The sequence below is a fragment of the Ammospiza nelsoni genome, chromosome 10, assembly GCF_027579445.1.
Source record: "Ammospiza nelsoni isolate bAmmNel1 chromosome 10, bAmmNel1.pri, whole genome shotgun sequence".
NCBI classification, from domain to species: domain Eukaryota; kingdom Metazoa; phylum Chordata; class Aves; order Passeriformes; family Passerellidae; genus Ammospiza; species Ammospiza nelsoni.
The window spans coordinates 17,260,626-17,282,517 of NC_080642.1; the positions used below are offsets into that span (position 1 = coordinate 17,260,626).

The following is a 21,892-nucleotide window of genomic DNA, read 5'->3' on the forward strand; positions in this document are numbered from 1 at the left end:
GCAGCGCGGCGGGAGCGCGCCGGGGCCTGGCGGGAGCGCGGCGCAGGCGCAGCGCGGGTCCGGGCCGCCATGCCGACCGTCAGCGTGAAGCGGGAGCTGCTGTTCCAGGCGCTGGGCAGGAGCTACAGTGAGTGCCCGCCATCCCCGCCGTGCCGCGGGACGCGCCCGCACAGCACCGCGCCCGCCCGCTGCCATCGCCGCGGCCCCTCCGCCGCTGCCCGCCCTGTGCGCGCACGGTGCCGCCGGCCGCGTGTCCCGTGTCCCGGGGCTGCACCGGGGCTCTCGGGGAAGCTCAGGCCTCAGCGCCAGTGGCACCCCTGCCGCCTGCTGCTCACCAGCCCACGGCAAGCCAGGCACAGCCATGTGCCATCCCCGGCCCCTTCAGCCCATTCCCCTGACACGCACTGCTAGAGCCCAGATCGCTCGGGCAGTGCAACCGCGCGTCCCCGCATGGCGGTTCCTGTTGGGAGTTTCACTGTCTGTGTTAGGATCTGGTTAAACGGAGAAGGAGGGGGAAGAGGGGGGAGCAGGCAAAGCGAGCGGTGAATAGCGAGGGTTTATTCAGTCCTTCCAGCCTGGCTCTCGAAGCGGATTTAAGATCTGCTCGGCTGAAGGAGCATTCAGGACATGCAGTGGTTTCGAGCAGACGGAAACTGTGGCTCTGCAGACAGCCCGATGCATTGTCAGAACAGGGCATTGTCAGATCTGCATTGTCAGAGCAGGGCTGTTCTGCGTTACTCACGTGTTGATGGTGCAGTTGATGCAACCTCTGTAGAGCAACCTGTCTGATCAGAACAGGAGCACTTGGCAGAAGCTGCCCAGTTATTCCCTTCTGATTTCATTATCTGTTCAGGCCAGAGTTGCTCTGACAGATCTGGCTGAGGAGCTTAGCTCCAAAGATCAGAAGCCCTCCCTTGTGACTGTCCGAATACCACGTCAATAAATCAAATATATACTAAAGAAGCTGCTACTTAGATGCAAATATAAGGAAAAATCTTCAAATTACTTGTACCTTTTTTTTGCCAAAATAGCTTTTGCTATCTTGTTTGAAAGCATTGTAAAGACATACACAAAAATTAGGTCTGAGGTCTGCTTATTAACCAAAATTCACCCTCTTCCTTCACAGCGGATGAAGAATTTGATGAGCTTTGCTTTGAGTTTGGTTTGGAGCTTGATGAAATTGTAAGTAATGGTTTTATTTGTTGCTTTTTGAGTAGATGTAGCATATTGACAGCATTGATTTTTGGTAAGAGTTTGTATGGCATTGTTTCCAGCATATCCCCTGTTGCAATGGTGTAATGCACTGTATTAACACAGGTGTTTTGAATCTGGGAAAAAACCCCTCAGACATACAAAAGTTACTGCTTTGGAAGCAAGAGCCTCCTAGATGGCATATTGCAATACTTCCTGGAGGTCAGCACTCCGTGCTGCTTGATCTCAGGCACCATTTTATTTAGCAGCATAAGTATGGTCACAGAACATATATTGATCATATTTTACAATATCTGCTTGTCTTTTTGTTTGATATACAGTCATCTGTGCAATATCCATAAAAATGTATTTGTCCTGGACATTGTTAACTGAGTTGTAACTTTATAAATTTAACTAAATTTATATTTAACATTTTTATTTCAGTTTTGTACTTATGGAGATCTGCTATTCCTGATAACTCTATCCATGCAAATCTTGTTCAAGCAGACCAGTTTTGGTTTTGCCATTTAATTTTAGTTTATTGGCTTTTTAATGATGCTTATCAAAAGACATTTGAATGTCATATGTTATGCTTTATTTCAGAATAAATTTGATTATGACACGTCATTTGCCAATCTATTGCCAAAAATAACGTCTCATATCTCTGCTGGGATCTGACAGCCTGGAGGTTCTTGCTTCTATAATATTTTTTCTTAAAATTTTAATTCTGAATTTTTCTTTTGGTACACTGCTTTACAGTTTCTGAATTTGAGGTTTTATGTCATCCCTTGTATTTGGTTTGTCCATTTGCTGTATAAATGCAAATTACAGTGTTAAACTTCTTATTAATACAGTTTCTGCTATCTTATCACTATCATACTGCTGTCAGTGTTAAGATATATCAGGTTAAACTCACATTTTTGCTTAATTTCAGACATCTGAGAAGGACATTATAAGTAAAGAAAAAGGTGAAGAAAAGGCCAAGGGTGCCTCTGATGTCGTTCTCTATAAAATTGATGTTCCTGCCAACCGCTATGATCTGCTTTGCCTGGAAGGGTTGGTCCGAGGACTGCAGGTCTTTAAGGAAAGGTAAGGCAGAGTTGTGAGATCTCTGTGGTGTTTGTTGAAATTTGGGTCCATTTCTGGTCAGTAAACAGAAATTCCTACTTGCTTGTATTTGGAGTATGATTACGTGTGTAGATGAGATTCATCAGGTGTTCCTCTGGAGAGGATCTATTGCATAACTCGAAAAGACCAGACTAGAATGTTCCTGGGTTTTGTATCTGTTCTAAAAAGTTTTCAATTGCTGTTCCATTTGAGACTTATCCTCTGTAAAGAACTCCTGCAGACAAACTTCCTTGTGATCCTTTCTTATAAATACCAAAACAAATAATTGATTTCCCTTTTCTGCAATGACTTCATCTTGCTGAGTTCTTCCTTTCTTGTTCAGTAATCTGTTGACCATCCCATAAAAAACAAGTTTTGCACAATTAGCTTATTACGTGCCAATAAATGTTAGCAAGGAAGTTTTCTACATATAATTCCTGCTCCATTTCTAGAGTTTGCTGCATTTCAGCTACAGACTTACTTCTGTTTTTGTTTTAGGATAAATCTCCCTAGGTTTGAAAAGATAATACCAGCTGAGGGTGAAGGTCAGAGGCTGATTATCACTGAACAGGTAAAGTTGTTTACTGCACTTTTGTAAATGCATTGAGAGTTGCTGAAGCAGCAAGATCCATATCAGTATGATTTTGTAAGAGCAGTGAGGCTGGAAATCTTATTTGCAGAACAAGAGCTAAAGACATTTAAATATCTCTACTAGTTGTGATCTATTCTTAGGAATGAGGAGTGGGAGGAACAACAGACAAATTATTTTGGGTGAACCTAGTAGCAGATCAAATCAAAGTTTCAGATGCAGCTGAAATCAAATCTCTTGAGGAGCTGCTGTTGTGAATTGCAGACTGCCCAGGTCCGGCCTCACGCTGTGGCTGCCGTCCTGCGGAACATAACTTTCACCAAGGACCGCTACGACAGCTTCATCGACCTGCAGGAGAAGCTGCACCAGAACATCTGCAGGTCAGTGCTTAAATTTATAGTGTATAGTGTCTGTGTCTATGATTTTATCACATTAAAGCTGCACATCCCTATTGCAGAGAGGTGTTATGGTTATGCCAAGGAAAATCTTCTATAGGAGCTCTCTTGATCCTTCTCATTTCCTTGCCTGTTCAGCTGTTGCAGTTCATTCAGCAGTTGAGACAGAAGTGTTTAGCAACATTCCCATTGGATTTGCCTTGACAGTTGTGTTGCTATTCATAATAATATTTATTAAAATGTTATTCATCGAATAATTTCTGGGCTTCTCAAAATTATCCTTCTGCTTTTTCATAAAGCTCTTTTTTCATAAAGCATCATACTCCAAGAAACTCCCAAGTATTACTAGTAAACCATTATTTTGCTTTCTTTATTTCTAGGAAAAGAGCATTAGTAGCAATAGGTACCCATGACTTGGACACCATCACTGGTCCATTTACTTATACAGCCAAAGCACCTTCTGAAATTAAATTTAAGCCCTTGAATCAATCCCAGGAGTACACAGCCTCACAAATTATGGATCTGTATAGGGTAAGTGGAATTTTTCAGACTTGTTGCACTAAATGAGGAGGATAAATTTCCAAGGCTAACTATCTCTCATATCCTTGTTATTAGAAGTTGTTCTTACAAATAAAACACAATTGTCTTCTGTAGCTTAACAGCCATTGGACATTCCATATTTTGCTTGTCATGTTGGAAAACACATACTGGCCCTGGAGACAAATCATCAAGTGCCTCTGACTAAAGAGTAAGAGTGTTCAGAAACAAGAGAGACTAAAAGGAAATTAGGTTTTTGGTACAGCACATACTTAGGTCATTAGAACAAATGTAAATTTTGAATCAAATTTAGGGATGTGCCAGTATCCAGCAATTTATAATTGAAAGTATTGCTAATTTTTATCACTTTTAAGAAGAGTTCCTATAGACTAAGGATATTTGGCAATGTTTGTGTGCTGTGGTGAACAAGACTATCATTTGGACAGAGTGGCCTACGCATGTTTGAAAGAATCCTTAAATAATCTTCAGCACTTCTGAAGAAAACCAAAAATCTAGTTCTTTAATTTCAGACTTTTCCTGCTGCTGGGAGACAACACTGTGCTAGTAAAGTACCTAACTCTAACCCAATCCTTCCCACCTTCAAAACACCCCTTAATCACTCCCCAAAGGATTGTGGCTCTGTGGAAGTTCACCTGTGAGTAGAAGTGGAGTTCAGTTTGTGCTTTGTTCCTCCAGACTGACAGCCACCTTCGGCACTACCTGCCCCTGATTGAAAACAAGCCACGTTACCCTGTCATTTATGACAGCAATGGGGTTGTTCTGTCCATGCCACCAATCATCAATGGTAAGATTAATTTGTGACTGCTCTGTAGTGTTACTGCTGTTTTGTGTGTGAATTGGTGCCTGACAGAAATGCTGATGTGCCATAGGGATTATTATGTTTTCTTAAAATTGTTTCACTTACAATTTCCTAAGTGTTCTTTCCTTCTTTCAGTTTAAAGATAGTCAGGTTTTTTGCTCCCTCCCTAAGCTTCTAGCGCTCATTTTTCTCATCTTCATCAGAAGGGTGTAAAAATTATACTGCAAACCTCTGCATTGAGCTTCTCATGCTCTTCCCCAACTCAACAAAGTTCCTTGTGACAGGAATTTTTGTTATGAAAGCATTTTTTTAAGCTAAAAGAAGCCATCAAGAAGTTATTTTGTAAACTGGTAACTGCAACTTTGTACTCCATTTTATGAGGTCACAGCAGGGAGCTTAACAGCAATGGGAACTAGTTTTTTATGACTCCTATTGTTATCACACTAAGTGATTTCAGAAGACTTTAATTTCTTAAAAAGAAAAAAATTGGTCTTGACCTTTTTTTTTGCATTGTTTCTAAATATGGGCTTCCTCTGAATGCAAAAGAAACCATGCGTGATTTTTGAGAACCAGGTTTACTGCAGCCATTTAATGGCATGTCAAGAATTACTCCTTAAAGAAAGATAATTCAGTATGTCTATATACTGAAATATAGGTGAGGAATCTGTAAATTTCCCTGCACTGACCAATAAATCTGCAGTGATAATCTCTTTGGATGTATGCTTCCTAATAGACCTTATCCAGCTAACCCAAATCTTCTTAAAAGGCAGCTCAAAGTCTCTGGCAGGGACTGTGACAGTAACTGTCTGAATTGAAGATGCTGTCAACCACTGTGCCTGATCCTTGTTAGGCTCATTCCAGCTTGGGGGTGCTCCATGTATGAGCACTGCATATTGTTTATATTTTACCAATTAAAAAGGTTGAGCTAAATTTAACACCTGCCTCTGCTTTAGAGAACAGTATCTAAGTGAGGTTTCCAGGTCAGAGATGCTTTTTAAACAGATAATGCAATCTAAACATCTGAATTGGTTGTTTGGATTATCTACAAGCACTGAAGTGAGGGCTTGTGTTTGCTTTGAAGTGAGTCCAGAGATGCTGACTACATTCCATGTGCAAAGAGACACAGCACAGTTGTAGGGAGGACAAGGTCCCTCAGTCCTGAGATCTCTGCTGCCCCTAACTCCCAGTCTGGCTGTGACCTCATTTCCTAGTAGGAAACTGAACCAGAGCAGCTAAGGGAGAAACAAAGCAAGCAGGAATTCCCTTGTATATCCTAATGCTTTCTTAGGCTCTGGTGCAGCTGCACTAATGAATGGTGCAAGGAAAGGCAAGGAGGACAAAGAGGCTGGATTTGACATGATCCCACAGGGATCTAGGACTGTGTGTGCCCATTCCTGCATGGTTCCCAGCCATGGATTCACTCCGGGTGGGCACTGCCCATCTGTGCCTAACAGGCAGAATGAGATCTCTGTACAGTTGCTCCAGACTGCTTGTGCCTTACTAACAGACCCCACTTTTGTAGGGAACCATCTGCTAGGGACCTTCACATCCAGTTTGCAAAAGAGACATTTCAGGTGCTTCTTCCAGACAAGAAAATTTTGATTGCAACAGGGATGTGCTTCTGTGCACACATCATAACTCCCAGTACAGACAAATTCATGCCTAGAAGGGACCCATACTAGCACCTAAATTACTACCATAGAGCAACCTTTAGGGTATCAGCAGTGTCAGGAGAGCCCAGAATGACTATTGATTGTCATTAGTCTAAATAATTTTTTGAAAGCCATTTCATTTGTTCCTGCCCAAGGAAATGATGTAGATCACACATGTGATGGGATGTGGGACTAAGCCCAGGGAAGATGGGATGCTGTGGCAGTGCAGAGCCCTTTGCTAACAGCAGATGGCCACTGTTCTGTTAGCTGCCTTTCCCAGCTGGCTGCCAGGATACTGAATATCCCTGTGTCTTGCAGTGTAAAGCATAACCCAGTCAGTGTGTCTGATCTGCTTTTTTCCTTTTCTTTGATTCATAAATTCAAATATAAAAAGAGCTGCAATTCTGCCAACAACTGTGAATGTTGGTGCAGTGGCTTTTTCAAGCTGTGGAAAATGACAGTGATCTTTCTGACACAAAATCAGTATCACTGCTATTGCAATAAAACTAATATTTCTTAACATGTTTTTGTTTTCACATGTTTTAGGAGATCATACAAAAATAACGCTAAATACCAGAAATGTGTTTATTGAATGTACAGGCACAGATATTACAAAGGTAAATTAATCTTTCCTGCTTTTGAAATGCTTTAATATAATTGTTTTCCCTTTGGGTAATAGAGCTCCAATACAAAGACCTACAACCAAAGGCATTTACTGTAAGGAGCCAACCTTCCAATGCAAAAGTTGTAGGACTGTGGAATTCTCTGGAAACAGTTTCAGGCTTGCTCTATAGACAGCGTTGTGTTTTCACTGAATTTTGATTTTACTGTATCTTTATGTTGACACTAAGTGTTCAGCTTGTATGAGAAAATAATTCAAGTAAATTAGAGACTGTTTGTGCTTTTTGAGCTCTTTTTCTAAATCTGAAAGACTTAGAAAAGAGTAAAATTTACTAAGACTTCCTGTTATGGCAGAATACTATTTGTAAAGATTCATTTTGTCTCCTACTGAAAATATGGGCTGAGAGAAGAAAGACAAGGATTTTTCTACTTAGTTATCTTTATCAAGCAGGGATGCCATGCAAATAATTGCTAAATTCAAGTCTTTCCATATGCAAATTCTGTAACTCAAAGCTGAAGCATGAAAGCCAAGGAGCTATAATTGCCTGTTCTTGAATATAGGTTGTGCATTCATTGATCGTTTCCTAAAGTGTGTAACTTCATGCTTAACAGCAAAACTGCTTTTAACTTACTCTACTACAAAATGGTATGTTAACAACACAAATAAATTTGCATGTTGAGGAGTGGCTTCTAAGCAAACTAATAAGTAACCATTTCTTGCTACTGCTTGTCTTGATAGTAAAAATAAATAAAATGTTGTTCTTTTACATGAAGGAAATTACACTGTCAGGCATCAAAAAAAACCCTTTGTGGATTGAGAAGTTCATCTGAATCTCATTATTACATTTCATTATACTAATCTATTGAAATATTAACTGTAAAACAAAAAAATTTGCAAATGAGGTTATTTGATAATATATTGCTAAGCAATGCAGTCCTTCAGCCTCTCCATTCTCACTTGAACTTCAGTAAAATTACTAACTAGACAGGTTAGGAAGACCCAGTTCTAAATGGTAATAAAAACCCTGTGTTTCTAAAGAGCAGAGTTTAGAAAAGATACACAAAGGCTTCAGAACCTTGAAAATCAGATTTTCAAGCTTTTGCACAAATGTCTGCATCAGAAGGAAATTTTTTTTAAAATTCAGTCTAATATTCTAGACTGCTAGGAAATTAGAATAGAATGAAGAGGGTGTAAGATGAGATATTTTCCCCATTTCTTGTTAAGATATTTTGTCTACTTCAACACAAGTAGATGATAGATTTCACTGTGATTATTATGTTTGTTTTGCAGGCAAAAATTGTTCTTGATATTATAGTCACGATGTTCAGTGAATATTGTGAGAAGCCATTCACGTGAGTATAAATCTCCAGGGCCACATATATATAAATTTCCACATTTGGGCCATGTGTTACAACCAGTTTTACTTATATTTTTCTCTCTCTCAGTGTTGAAGCAGTAGAAGTGGTTTATCCCAATGGGAAGACCCACATCTATCCGGTAAGCACAGCACGAGGATATCTCTGTGTCCTTAGGGAGAGGGCTGATTTACACAAAGTCTGGGAACAGTGACATTGTTTTCTTTTCCTGCTATGGCAACATCTGCTGGTTCTGAGGTGTAGTGTAAAAACCCAGTGAGTCAGAACCTCCTCTAACCCCACAAAAAATAACACCAGCTCCAGCTTCTCCTTGTCAAGGAAAGTAATTTTGAAGCTCCATTGAATTATGATGAGGTTAAAAAAACCACTATTATGGTGTAGCATGTCTGTGATAGGAACTTTTTCAGGAACAAGTAAAGATTGCAATCAAAGGTCATCATCTGTGTCTAAAGCTTTTAAATCCTACATTTTCCAAATCAGGAAAAATGAATGCAGGAAGAGATCCTTCAGCCTTAAGCCTATGGACAACTGAAATCAGTCTCAGCATAATGTACTTATCAGATCTGGAAGCTTTAATGCCCTTCAGCTGAAATAACCTTGTAACACTGCATTTTTCAGTCCTCACTTTACAGAGACACCAACTATGTAAAGGTCTAAAAAGCAGAATATTGACTTCAAGTTCAGTTCAGAGCCCCAGACAGATCTGTTCACAGTAATGCAGTCTTACATTTTTATTCTCTTAATAAGTATAAAGAAAGCAATTCCTCCTGTTTCCTGAAAGTAACTGAAGACAGAGTTGAACTCTGGTTATGAACTGTGAACTCTGAGTTATGAACTCTGGTTGAGTTCATAAAATCAGATACACCAAGGGAGTACAAATTGTTTAGAGGGAAAGAAACTTTTTTTTGCTGAGAGGTTTTCTAGTGTCATTTTAGCTTTTTCTTTTCTCAATGTCAGTTTTAATCACCAGAGGAAAGATGTAGAATCCTGAAAAGATATCCAACAAAATAGAAATTTCTACAGTAACCAAAGAGCTTCCCTAGATAAAATAGAGGAAAAAACCCACAAGTTTCAGATGCTATGTTTTTTTAAGGATTTGTATATCAAGTGCATTAGAAAAACATGGAAGACATAAATACATATAAAATATCTTCCTTAAATACATTGCACACTTGCTAAGTAAAATACTGGTAGGTATTTGTCTGCCAATAAGGAAATAGAAAGTTTTCCTTCCTTTTCCTGTTAAAGGTCATTTGATCTGTACATGACCATGAGATCTCATGCATGACCCTTCTGTGCTTTAGGGCTTTGACTTAGGATGAACTCACCAGAAACTTTCAGTGACTCTGATACTTGCATATATCAGGAATTATCGGAAGTTTCAATAACAGGGATTTCATGCTGCATTCACCCTTCCAGCTTAACCAAGAACAGCTTTTGTATCACATACTAGAGTATATTTTCAACAATCCTGTTCACTTTAGAATGCTAAATATAGCCTAATATTCCACATTTGTCTTCTGTGGGTGTCATTCATAGTATGCCAGTTAGAAGCTAGATTACTGAGATTGAATCCTCTCAGGTAGAAATGGCAGGCACTGTATATGTATATTAAAATCTGTATATGTAATATGTATATTAAAATCTTTGTCTTTCTTTTCAGGAGCTGGCTTATCGAACAGAGAAGGTGAAACCTGAATACATTAACAAGAAAGTAGGAATCAGGTGTGTTACTGCAAATTAAAACATAGTTTTTATTAACCGTGACAAAGGTACTAGAGGACATTGATTATTGCATTGTTTTAAAAATGTTTAGACTGTGATTTTTTTTAATTTATCAAAAATTCTGGGGTTATCTTGGGTAATTAGATTGACTCTGTAACAGAGTTCCCTGCTTTCAGAGAAGGTGAATGATTCTTTACAGCTTCCCACAACTGTCATGAAGTAAAGGAAAATGACCATCTCATGAATGAGAATCTGAGCTGGTTCTGTTTGAATGCTAAATCTGTGTACAGTCCATAAAGCACTTACAGATTGTCCAGGATATGAGGCAATGCCGAAAAAACACTGATTACTTTACAAAACCAGTCAATACATTGCAAAATCCATAAATTACCACTCTCTTGTTTTGTTTCAGTGAAACTCCATCAAGCCTGGCAAAGCTGCTGACTAGGATGTGTTTGAAGTCCCACGTCACAGGGAATGGGAACCATCTAGAGGTTGAAATCCCTCCTACCAGAGCAGACATTATCCATGCCTGTGATATCGTAGAAGATGCAGCAATAGCTTATGGTTATAACAACATTCAGATGCTGATCCCGAAAACGTACACCATAGCTAATCAAGTAAGATTGCCCCTTCAAATGAATGCTCTGTTGTCAGTAAATGACTGCTGCATGCCAGAAGGGCTTTGGGGAAAACAGAACCTAGGAATTAAATATTTTGACATGCTTTGCCTTGAGAAGTATTTACCATGGATGGGATACAAAACAGATGCCCCGCTGATTTGAATAAGTCTAAGACCAGTGGTTGCTGGTACTTGAAAAAAGACAGGGTTTAAGTAGGGAACCCGTATTAAATCTCTAATTGGGAGATTCATTTCCTCAGGCAAGCCTAAAGGCAGCTGGCTAATGCTTTCAAAAATTTTAAGCACACAAGCATAGTCCCTCCCTAGTGAATTCACCATCATGTAACAGGCAGAATCACCTTGGGAAAGAATAGCAAAATGCTTTTAAATGGAAGCTGAAAACTGTTTTGTTTCATTTTAGCTCCCCCTCAATAAGCTTGCAGAACTTCTGAGGCTGGACTTGGCAGCTGCTGGATTCACTGAAGCACTCACTTTTGCCCTGGTATATTACATTGATTTCATATTTTTCTTAATTGCATGTTTGAACAATGATGCAATCAGAACTGCAGAGGGTGGTCTGAGGATATGTTATTGTATAAATGTATCAGTATCATCCAATGCTGTTTTGGCAGCTGATTGTTTACTAGGGCTTTGGAATCACAGTATAATATTTGGAGAGTTTGTAGGTCAGAAAAATTAAATGAGTCACTGTTAATGTGGTATGCAGTTCTAAGTATAGAGAGGGAAATAGCCGCTGAAGGACTGGTTTTGGTTTAACTTGATAGGATGAAATTGTAAGACAGCAAATCTCTCTCAAGACTTTGGTCACCAGATGTGAAATTCATCATAATTCAATAATCCGGAAAAACAACATGAAAATTGAGTACTTTCTGGTGGGTATTCTACAGTGTATTGAGATTTACCTATTTACCTATTTTTCTTTAGTATTGTCACTTGCCCACAATTCTTTTGCAATCAGTCTGCAAAGAGCTTATTTTAAGAATACTCATAAAAAAGTTACAGTATACAGACACTAGGGGGACATGCTTTCTAAATTTCACCACAGGTAGGGTTTTGAATAAAGACAACAAATGGATATATGGTACATAGATAAATATAGATAAAAATATAGCATTGTTATCCCTGGTTTTTGGTATTCTTTGTTACAGCCATGCCAGTAGTCTTTGACCAAGAATTAGGACTCTGCAGCAGCAAGTGCCACTCTGGTACTAACTGATGCCATAATTTGTACTATGGAAATTATACAGCATGATAATGTGCTAAAACAGAATGTACAGCAGGAAACAACATCTTTGTCATGGCCACTTGCTCATACCCCTTAGCTGTGAACTGGATCAGAGAACCTGATCTGCTCTTAAAAACAAAGAAGTTAAATACGCTCCTATGCCCTCCAAATGTATGTGGTAACTGTCCCTGTATGGAGACTGGCATAGGCAGCTATTGAAAATACAAGATACATTTCTAAAAATCCTTTCTGTTGCAAGATCAAAGCCTTTGCCTAAATGCCCAGTTTGTGCACATTTTAGCATATGGGGAGCTCCCATCACATATTCTGTTAAAATCTCTGTGGAACTTCCCAACTTCTTCCTGAACCTAAAACTTACTAGATGGCCAGTTATAAATCCTTGAAAGTATACAACCTCTTAAGATAGGACAGAGTGATCTGCTCACAGATTATTTTCTACTAATTAACTCTAATATTTTAAGATGCAGCATTTCAGGCTCCTAAAAAACTTCTGGTAGTTGAAGAGCTCAGATATTGCAACTACATTTGCTAATTTGAAAGAACTGAATAAAATTTTAACACCTTCAGATTTCACAGAGCTTCAAAAGCAAAATTTGGTCTCATTCTGAAAAATATATTCCGGTTTTAATATTTGGTTATTAACTCATTTAAGTAACCAGGACAATAAGTAGTATTGTGCTGCAGTGCTAATATCTAACAGAGGTATTCAGGCCTGTGGTTACTACTATGTTGAGGCAACAGTACATATAGTCAGTTTTTAAAGTTTTTCTTTATTCATTAATATTATTATCCAAAATTAATATTTCCTAATTCATTATTCATTTTTGAGTGCTGCACTCTTGCTTGTTTCTTTGAACACATAGTTCATTTATTTCAGCACCAAATAGGTAATATGTCTGTATGTCTATTCCTATAAATAGGAATATTTAATACATTACATTGCTACAACTGAGAACCTTTATGAACTGCAACAGCAGAATTTTTGAAGGTCATGCAGTGTGTCATGGTATCACATTTCCTATTTGTATTTCTGCTGTGGCAGGATAAAACTCACAGTCTGAGTGACACTTTAAGTGAGGCTTATGACTTTGATATAATTTATACTACAATATTTTGTACTCCAATCTTATATGACAAACACTGCTTATGTATTTTTGCACTCAGTCTATTTCTTGGATAGAGCCCAAAGTTACACTTTTACACAATAATGTTGCCTTCTGTGAGGAGCTCTAGTTTAGCCAGAATCCATGTTGTTAAATCACAGTAACATGCTGAAGTTTAGATAGACATCTGAAAACTGTTTAACACAGTTCTCTTCTCCTAAATTCAGCATTCCTTGTGTTATTTGGGATTTTTAAAAATGATTATTCAATAATCCACTTTTTCAGATGGTATCATCTGCTCATTTTTCTCACAGTTGGTGTATCAACACACTGTGTGAGTGCTGCCAGTGCAAAGGCAACAATTCTGGGAGCCTGCAGTACACAAGCAAATCCTCAATTACAGGCCTAGTCTGCTACTGGTTTCTTTATTACTCTAATAAAGCTATAAATTCTGGAAATCTGAAGTGTGGATCTTAGAAGTAGCATCTATTGCAGTATGTGCACAGACATCGGCTGAGCCTGATAAACTGAATGCATATTGTTTCACTGACCAGCTTCAAAATACACCTTTAGAATAAAGGCTTTAAAAACACTTCAACCCCCAAAATTGAACAAACTACAAGAATCTTATATACAGCTCTGAAAAGTGAAGGCTTGGCCATACAAGCTGTTTTTCATAGACAGTACTGCACTTTATGTAAGTATCCCTCAAGGGATTGTTTTACTTTGTTTGAAAGAACAGATACCAGTCCCTCTGCAAGTGCTATTTTCAGAATAAAAATCTTTACCCACTGCAAGTCAGGCTGCAGAATCTGAGCCTGTTTTTAAAATAAATTACAACAGTCCGTGACAGAAGCCTAAATAAACACTTACCTTTTTTTTTTTAACCCAGCTTAATTTTATTTAGTAATTAACGCTTATAAATAAGACTTAAGTAGGCAAACTGGTTTAAGACTGGGGCTTAATTTGTATTATGAGTGTTACGTGTGAGAGGCTGTATTATGGGGTAGTGCTACAATTCTATTGTTCATTCTTGAGATCAAATTTCATCATTGGCTTGCTGTCTATTTTAACCACTTGACCTTGATATGTTTTTGTCTGATTTTCAGTGTTCTCAAGAAGATATTGCAGATAAACTTCGCACAGACATCTCTGCAGCAAACGCTGTGCGCATAGCAAACCCCAAAACAGCAGAATTTCAGGTGACATCATTTACACTCTGAGAGCAATATTGTCATGGGTTCTGTATTTAAAAAGGAGAGAAAGGAACTTACAGAAAATTAAATTTATAAACTATAAGCTGCATTTCCTGCATTAAAGAGCTTGTGTATATTTATGTGCTGAATGTGTCATTTTCTGTTACTGCACTGAGAAATCTCTCTTCCAATGTGAAATACTGTCAGCTTTGCAAGAAAGCAAAGTACCATGTTATGTGTGGCAGAATGTGGCAAAACTGAGCAGTCTTATTCAGAAAATCCCAGATGGCTGCACTTCCTTATCTATTCAGCATAGAAGGACCTATTAGACTAGGCAAGCTCTAAACATCCTGAGCTTTGAGTAGGAAACATTTGGGTTGTTTGTTTTTAAATATTGAGCATTATTACTCTTGGTTTGGTTTTTTTTTAATTCTGTGATGCTCTTTAAGTATTTTAATACTTCTTTCTAGATCATTTGATCTTAGCTAGAGCAAACTTAGAATTTGCCTTTTGTATAAGTGAGAGTATGGGGATTTTTTTCACTTTCTGTATTTCTATGCTGCAGTGCAACTCAACCACCTGTGAAATGATACCAGTTCATAAGTTCACATATAAACTCTTTAAGAGAATGCAATATATAAAATATGGAGAGAATGTACATTTCCACGTTTAAAAATTCTAAATCAAAGTTGCTTAAACATAAGAGATAAGTGCAGTATTTGCACACGACTACTTTTAAATTCTTGTTATGACTGGACAAAACCAAAAAAAGAAAACTAGATAATTTGGAAGGTATTTGACTTGCAGCATCTCTGTTTGTCCTGCAGGTGGCACGTACAACCCTCCTTCCTGGGCTGCTGAAAACTATTGCTGCCAACAGAAAGATGCCCTTGCCTCTCAAACTCTTTGAGATTTCTGACATTGTAGTAAAAGATCCTAATACAGGTAAGAAGAGAAGGTTCCTCAGAATCTTTGATAATGGAAATACATTTACATACAAAAATAGCAATAGTAAAGGAAATCTGTATTTCCTTTAAAATAGGCATTTCCATAATAATAGTAATTCCATACTACATTTGTATTAATGTGCAGAGCACAAGATTTAAAAGCTTGGTTTTCAGGCTGGATTTTAGAGTGGCTGGAAACATTGCTCATTTTAGATGCTCTCTCAAAACTACAAGGAGATACACTGCAACTGCTTTTAGGCATCTAAATATTATTAAAATCTGTCACAGATACTGAAAAACTGCAAGCATAAACACAAGACTAAAAAATAATCTGCTCTAAATTTTTGTTCCTCTTAATCTAGTGCTCCTTCGTATTCTTATCAGGAATGTAATTGATATTCTTATCAGGGATGTATCTCATGAGAGAACCTGCTGGCAGTGTTTGCAAGTGGCACAATCCCTGGAAAGCAGAAATACCAAAGGCATTTTGCTGGTACAGTTCTAGAGCCTGCTTAGGCCACTGCAGTCATGTGCAGGCTGTGCCAGCTGGAGAGCAGAATGTCTCCAGCCTGGGAAGAGCAGGTTTTATTTATAGGTAGATTCTATAGATATCAGTTATTCAGGGGAAGATTTTGGGGTCAGTGTGTCTCAACAGGAATCCCTTTTCCATCATCCTTAAACAGGATTGCTTGTGTTTGTTCTCCCAAATTATTTTCTGAGAAGCTGATAACTGATATGAAGAATGAGATTGGTAGCAGAGATACAGGGTAGAGAATGGAAAAGTCTGTGTAAAAAACTGTATCCATAAATAAAAAGCTCCACAGTACAAAATTTCCTCTCTCATTAATAAAATTATTATCCTTATTTTTCCATTTCATCCAGCTATGCTAAGAAAGCATGGCTGCCCTAACCATGTAGCCTTAATTGTTGTAAGCGAAACAGGCAAAGCAGCTGGTTCACTTTCCAGAGGCCTCAGTGAAACCCTTCCTGTGTTTTGGGGCCTCTTTGCACTGATTTCACTGTGTATGATCAAAATTTCAAATTACCTTTATCTGGAAAAAGGTATCAGTAAAATGAACTGTAGAAACAGATTTTTAAATGTTAAAAATTAGCCTAAATTTTATTGATTCATGTCTTTTTCTATGGTATATTGAGAGAAAAGGAGTGCCCAAGCTACAACTTTTGGGAGGAGTTGAATGAAGTTTTGCTTCAGTAAAAAGGCTGACATTACTTTAAATTCAGCGGTAGCAATGGTTCTGTTGTTTCATTATCTAGTCTCAGATTTTAGTGGTGGTGTTTAAAGTATCTGGAATCTGCAAACCACAGTTTTATATAAAGCCTAAACAAAATGGCAAGTAAATTGCTTTGGTGATGAATTTAATTGGTAGATTACCTTTTTTCCTTTTTGAAGGAAAAAAGAGCCTTGCCAAGCAAAACAAGCAGCTTTAGCAAACCATGTAGGCTCTTTTTTATTAAATACAGACAGTTTGGTGGTGCAGCTCATTCCTTGATGGGCATGCAGTTAGCTAGAATGCAAAAAACGTGGGACAGATGGCAGAATAGCATCAGCATTCTTTAGAACCAAGAGTGGGGCTGTTTATCTTGGACTAAGGAGCACATTTACTCTGGCATTATAAAGCTGATGGCTTAAATTGTTAATTTTATTTCAGGTTTGTCAAGTGCAGCTCTTGAAAGCTTTCATTTGTGTAGATGGCTGCTTAACAGTTTTATAAAGAATGATTTTAGGGTGTACTTAATTTTGATGGGAATCATTGCAACAAAGACTTCTGAGGCAGCATCTTTGTGCTGTGTCTGCTCTTGGGCAGCCCTCTCATGGACTGAGCCCTTGCAGACTGTGAGCAGTATCTGAAATGGGTTTTAATCTTGTGTTTAGAATCATTACTGTCTTCCCCACACTGACTTCCAAAATTAACCTTGCCTAATAAAAAGTTTATTAGGAGGTGGGGGTGGTGGAGAAAGGCAATCATTGAAAATGTGGGGTTGTCCTCTCACATATGGAATGAGATTTCTTGCACAAGGCTTATGTCATCAGACTGGCTTAATTTAATTTTATTATTTCATGATTTTGGCATGCAGAATTCCCAATTAATAATTTCAAAAGTATGGGTCAAAAGAGGACTGACATGAACTGTATTTGAAATGACATCTTGCAGTGATCCAGGTGTGAATGAACAAGCTCTTTTAAACACTCTGGGTTTTCATAAAGTACACAGAACTTGTGCTTACCAAGGTGAACTGAACATATTTCTCTTCAGACTTACCTGACAAAGTTTTGATGTATTAAATTAGCAAAATCTGTGACAGATTTAATATAACTAAATAGAACCAAATTTGAGCAAAAATGGTTTTTCTCAGGGCAGGAGGAAATGTGCTGATTTTGAATATGTTGCACAGCATTTGTGTGGGTAATTTGTAGCACTAGGTAATCACTTCTGTAGGATGGTTACACCAGTTTAGGGTATAAATCAGCACTTTTACTACCAGGCCTAAGAGAGAATACCCTTTTTCTCACCATAACAAAAGAAATGAATCCATTAAAAAATCATCTCTGACCAATGATATTGGAGAATCTGGCAAGCTTATGGTAGCACACATTTGGCACAATTTACATCATCTGTGAATACAGCTGCTGCCACCTTTTGAAGCATATTTCCAACTGTCTGGAAGTGTTGGTTTTCTGCAGAAAATAGTTTGGGAGGCTAAAAGACAAGTTTGCATGAGCAGGTGTCCCTTTTCAGATCACCAGGTCATTTTTCTGAAGCAGCTCTAAATTTCAAGGGAGCAGTGTACAACAGTGCTTTATCTTGCTCTGCACTCTTCTGGTTCACATATTCCTAAGCAGCTGCCCATCCTTTGGATTGTTTTTCAGCAGCATCCCCAGGAAGTGCTTTGAAGTCTCAGAAATATATACACACATATATATATTTATGTATAATTTGGGTTGACATACTTGGCAAGCTCACTTGAAAAATAGAAATGTTTCATGGCATGACATGAGAGCTCTTAAGTGACTTATAAAGAACTGAAGCATTTCTAACATCTGCCAGCTTTTGCCTACAAATCCCAGTATCTTTTTTCCTCCCTATCACTTTTGGTGAATGAACTTCCTCTGTTGTGATAGAACTCTGTAAAGGACTAAATTTTATAACACTTGGAAAAAAAAACCTTCCCTTTACCAAAGATTCCTAAAATTAAATACATGAGGTATAAAAAATATTGTATGTTTATTTCTGGTGCTTTAGTTAAGAACTCTGGTCTGAAGGCACCATTGACTATCTTAATCGTAATGAAATTAAAATTCAGATAATTGTCACAACATCTGCTACCATAATTACTCACAAAATAAAGAAACCATTCTACTGAACCTCTAGTCCAAAGAACATGCTGTCTTAGGGAAGGAAAAACCATATTTTTCTGTTCTGTTGCTCAGTATAACGTGAAAATAAATTGTTGACCATCTATAACTGCAGTACTTGCTGGTATCTTAGAGCTGGGAAACAGAGACACATGTGACACACAGAGAGCAGCCAGAGTGCTCAGACCCAAAACCAGACACTGCATTTATTGATATTTCCCCCCTGTAGCCTTTACTTTCCTGTGTTGCCATTATAACTTCAAGATTGGATTCTCCAGCATTATTTAACACTGCACATTATTATAATGACAGGGAAAAAACATGGAGTGACAAATTGCAGACTTACTGCCTCAGTAAGTTCAGCTTTCAGTGGCTGATCAGAGAACTTGCAGCTGTGGTACTGAGTAGCTGCCCTAGAAATTTTGAATGACTTCTGTCTCAAAAAGGCTGAGCTTTCATCTTGTGTTTAGGCTCTGCTCCTGTGTTTTGCTGTGTTTTAACCTATTTCTGGTCACTCGATAAATGTTTTCCGGTTTAGTTCCTGACAGATTTTTTTGTCACTAAGTGTTTAGTTGGAGCAAATAAACAGGATGTAAATTTCATTTAATCTCTAATTTCTCATGTGGTAGATTCATGCCCTGACTGTACCTCCAGCTTGGCAGGGCAGAAGCAGGAGAGCTTCTGAGGCAGAAGTGGGTAATGCTGCCAGAGGGCTCCCCTGCTCTGTGGCCAGGAACAGCTCAGGGATTTCCCAGCATAAATGTGATTCTTTGTAGTAAGAAGCAGTGGATTTATCAGCTATGGACCCCATCTGCCTCCTCAGAGCTGTGCAAACTGCTGGCATCCACAAAATCCTGTGGTGAAGAAGTTTCACTGTTTAACTGTATGCTGCCTGAAAAACCCATTCCTTTTCTTGTTTCTCTGAGCTTGGTTCCTGTTGACTTGATCCAAATGCTGAAAGCCATGATTAAGAAAGCCTCAAAAGCCCCACTAATCCCAGACAGTGTGCATTGCAGTGGGGTAGCCTCAGGGTACGAGTGTAACAACATGCTACTACATACTTATTCTGAAAATTAAAAAAAAAGGGAAACATTTTGCTGAAATCAATAATGTCAGAAGACATAAGGCAGGGGTTTGACTCATGGATTTATCCCAAGTGGGAGATACTCATGTCACTGTCTTGAGTTTGTGCAGTGCAGCACATTTTTCATAATCACTTGGTTGCAGGGATGTCCAAGATGATCCCAGGAAGTATCAGCTGTGATTTGGGAACCTCTGTGAATTAAGATCTTTGCACAGATCACCATGCTAACATTATTGCACTCATTTCAGGTTGTGGGCTGCTTGTTTTGTGCTTGTAGTTGTTCTACAGCTAAGTTCTATAAATATTTAGCTTTCCTACCAGCATTACAAGCTTCTCCATGCCTGCTAGGTATTTACATTTTGGCTTGTCTATTATAAATTTCAATACTTAGCTTTACACTTGGTACCTGCCATTGCATACAAGATCCTTGTATATAGGAACCCTCTTTCCTGCTCAAGGCATAGGGTACTTTAAATCTTCCTTTACATTTCTGACTGTGAGAGTCCAGTGGGTTAAAGAAATTCCATTATTTCCTCAGGCTACATTGCAGTCTGTCAGAGAAACCATTTTACATACTTATTTCTCCTTTCAGCCACAAGTGCCTCACAGGACAGAAGAAAAGTGATACAAAAGGCAAGGTTGGTTAGAAGTGTGATAAAGTTTCCCAGGTAACATAATTGCTTCCTTCTTCTGCAGATGTAGGGGCAAGAAACTACAGACATTTATGTGCTATTTATTACAACAAAAGCCCAGGCTTTGAGATCATCCATGGTTTGCTGGACAGAGTCATGCAGGTCCTGGAAGTACCACCAAATGAAGAGAATGGCTACACCATCAAAGCAGCTGAAGGTAAGGAAGAAAGAGCTACAGTGTACAGCAGAGGTTGTTGTGAAACTTAAATATTCCTCTACAATCTGAGGAGAATTCTTGGCTCTTCTCAGCATATAGACTAAGGATTAATGTCATTATATGTGCTGTCATACTGCAGCATGATGGAGTGATAGTGAAAAGGCATTGTCTGCATTCACTGATTGTAAAATGGGATTGCTGTCTTTGTGTGAGCTGCCCTGAGTAGCTTAATGTAGTTTGTGAGTTCACAGCTTTTCAAGGGAATTTATAATACAGCATATGCCCTGAGTTTCATGGGCTGCTTTAATGATTTAATCTGCTGATGGGATGGCAACAGGGTACAAAGGAAATCACTGAACTGATGCACATGCCTATACACCCACTGTATCCTCCTTGGCTAACAGAACCTGGAAAAGGCAACTTCTTACACCTTATCTTTTGGTTTCTAGCTTTATCTACAGCTTTTTCTTATAGGTACCTTTTGTTTATACATTCATGTGAAGACACATGCCTTATATGTCTTTGATTCAAAGAGCTGCTATCTTTGAGACTGACCCTGATGCTTAGATAGTTGTATAACAGCCCTCTTCCTTCTCCATACAGGGTGAGCTGCACATGAATTAAAAATAACATCCTTAAATGCAGAATCTCCTCTGTCTATGTGTCTGTACATGTAAGAGAGAAAGCAAGCAGGCTGACCTGATTCCTTCATTGCAAGAATACAGGTTGATGGCAGAGAGCAGCACCAGCAACTCATCTATTTTGCTACCTAAAATAACAGTGTAGAAAATCCAGAATAGAAAAGCATGGCTGCAGGGATGGCAGCTATGATTCTATTGACATGTCATGCAGTGCTGCTCAGAGAGATGAGGCACTGACTCAGCTTGCAGAAGTGCCTCCATTCTGCACTTCCCAGAACAGTGGCACTGACACAGGGACCCTGGCAGCCTGACCTGACTCTGCTGTTCAGAGAACTTTAATGGAAGTTTGTCAGGTGTCTCCCTGTTCTGCAGTGTGCTGCCAAGATACCAAACAGAACACTTGAGCTAAGTGGTCTTCTGACACTTGAGTGCACACTTGTGTCAGACATATTGATGCTTTTTTCCCTTGCTTTTTTTTGAGAAAGTGCTGTTTTGCTCAGTATTATTTAGGCAGACTGTCAATGGGCTTGTTAGAATATTGTTAATAGGATGCCCAGGTTGACCAGAAGAATGTTTAATACAATTATATTTCTGGTTCTAATTCTATCATGTAATAGCAAAGCCTCTTGTTTGAAAGGGGGGGGTGAAAAATGTTTGCAAGTGTTTTATATTCTGTGTTGTAACATGACAGCTGATTTCAAGAAACTGGAAAAGGGCCTCAAAAATAATCCTAACACAGGGAAGTTGTTATTTCTAGCTATTAGTGCTGCTCAGTATTCCTGATGCTGTGAGA

General features: G+C 38.7%; 1 protein-coding gene across 1 annotated transcript in view; it reads left to right on the forward strand.

The window, feature by feature from the left end:
* The first annotated feature begins 32 nt into the window (after positions 1-32).
* The window catches only part of FARSB (phenylalanyl-tRNA synthetase subunit beta), a 35,004-nt gene continuing 13,144 nt past the window's right edge, over positions 33-21,892 (forward strand). Inside the window, exons 1-16 of the mRNA XM_059479232.1 lie at positions 33-127; positions 1,127-1,182; positions 2,126-2,280; positions 2,797-2,869; positions 3,152-3,267; positions 3,663-3,813; positions 4,516-4,624; positions 6,838-6,908; positions 8,204-8,265; positions 8,359-8,410; positions 9,953-10,014; positions 10,427-10,634; positions 11,058-11,138; positions 14,116-14,208; positions 15,030-15,147; positions 20,306-20,458. Coding sequence (XP_059335215.1) covers positions 70-127; positions 1,127-1,182; positions 2,126-2,280; positions 2,797-2,869; positions 3,152-3,267; positions 3,663-3,813; positions 4,516-4,624; positions 6,838-6,908; positions 8,204-8,265; positions 8,359-8,410; positions 9,953-10,014; positions 10,427-10,634; positions 11,058-11,138; positions 14,116-14,208; positions 15,030-15,147; positions 20,306-20,458 — 1,618 coding nt within the window. The 5' untranslated portion in view covers positions 33-69. The remainder of the gene's footprint in view (positions 128-1,126; positions 1,183-2,125; positions 2,281-2,796; positions 2,870-3,151; positions 3,268-3,662; positions 3,814-4,515; positions 4,625-6,837; positions 6,909-8,203; positions 8,266-8,358; positions 8,411-9,952; positions 10,015-10,426; positions 10,635-11,057; positions 11,139-14,115; positions 14,209-15,029; positions 15,148-20,305; positions 20,459-21,892) is intronic.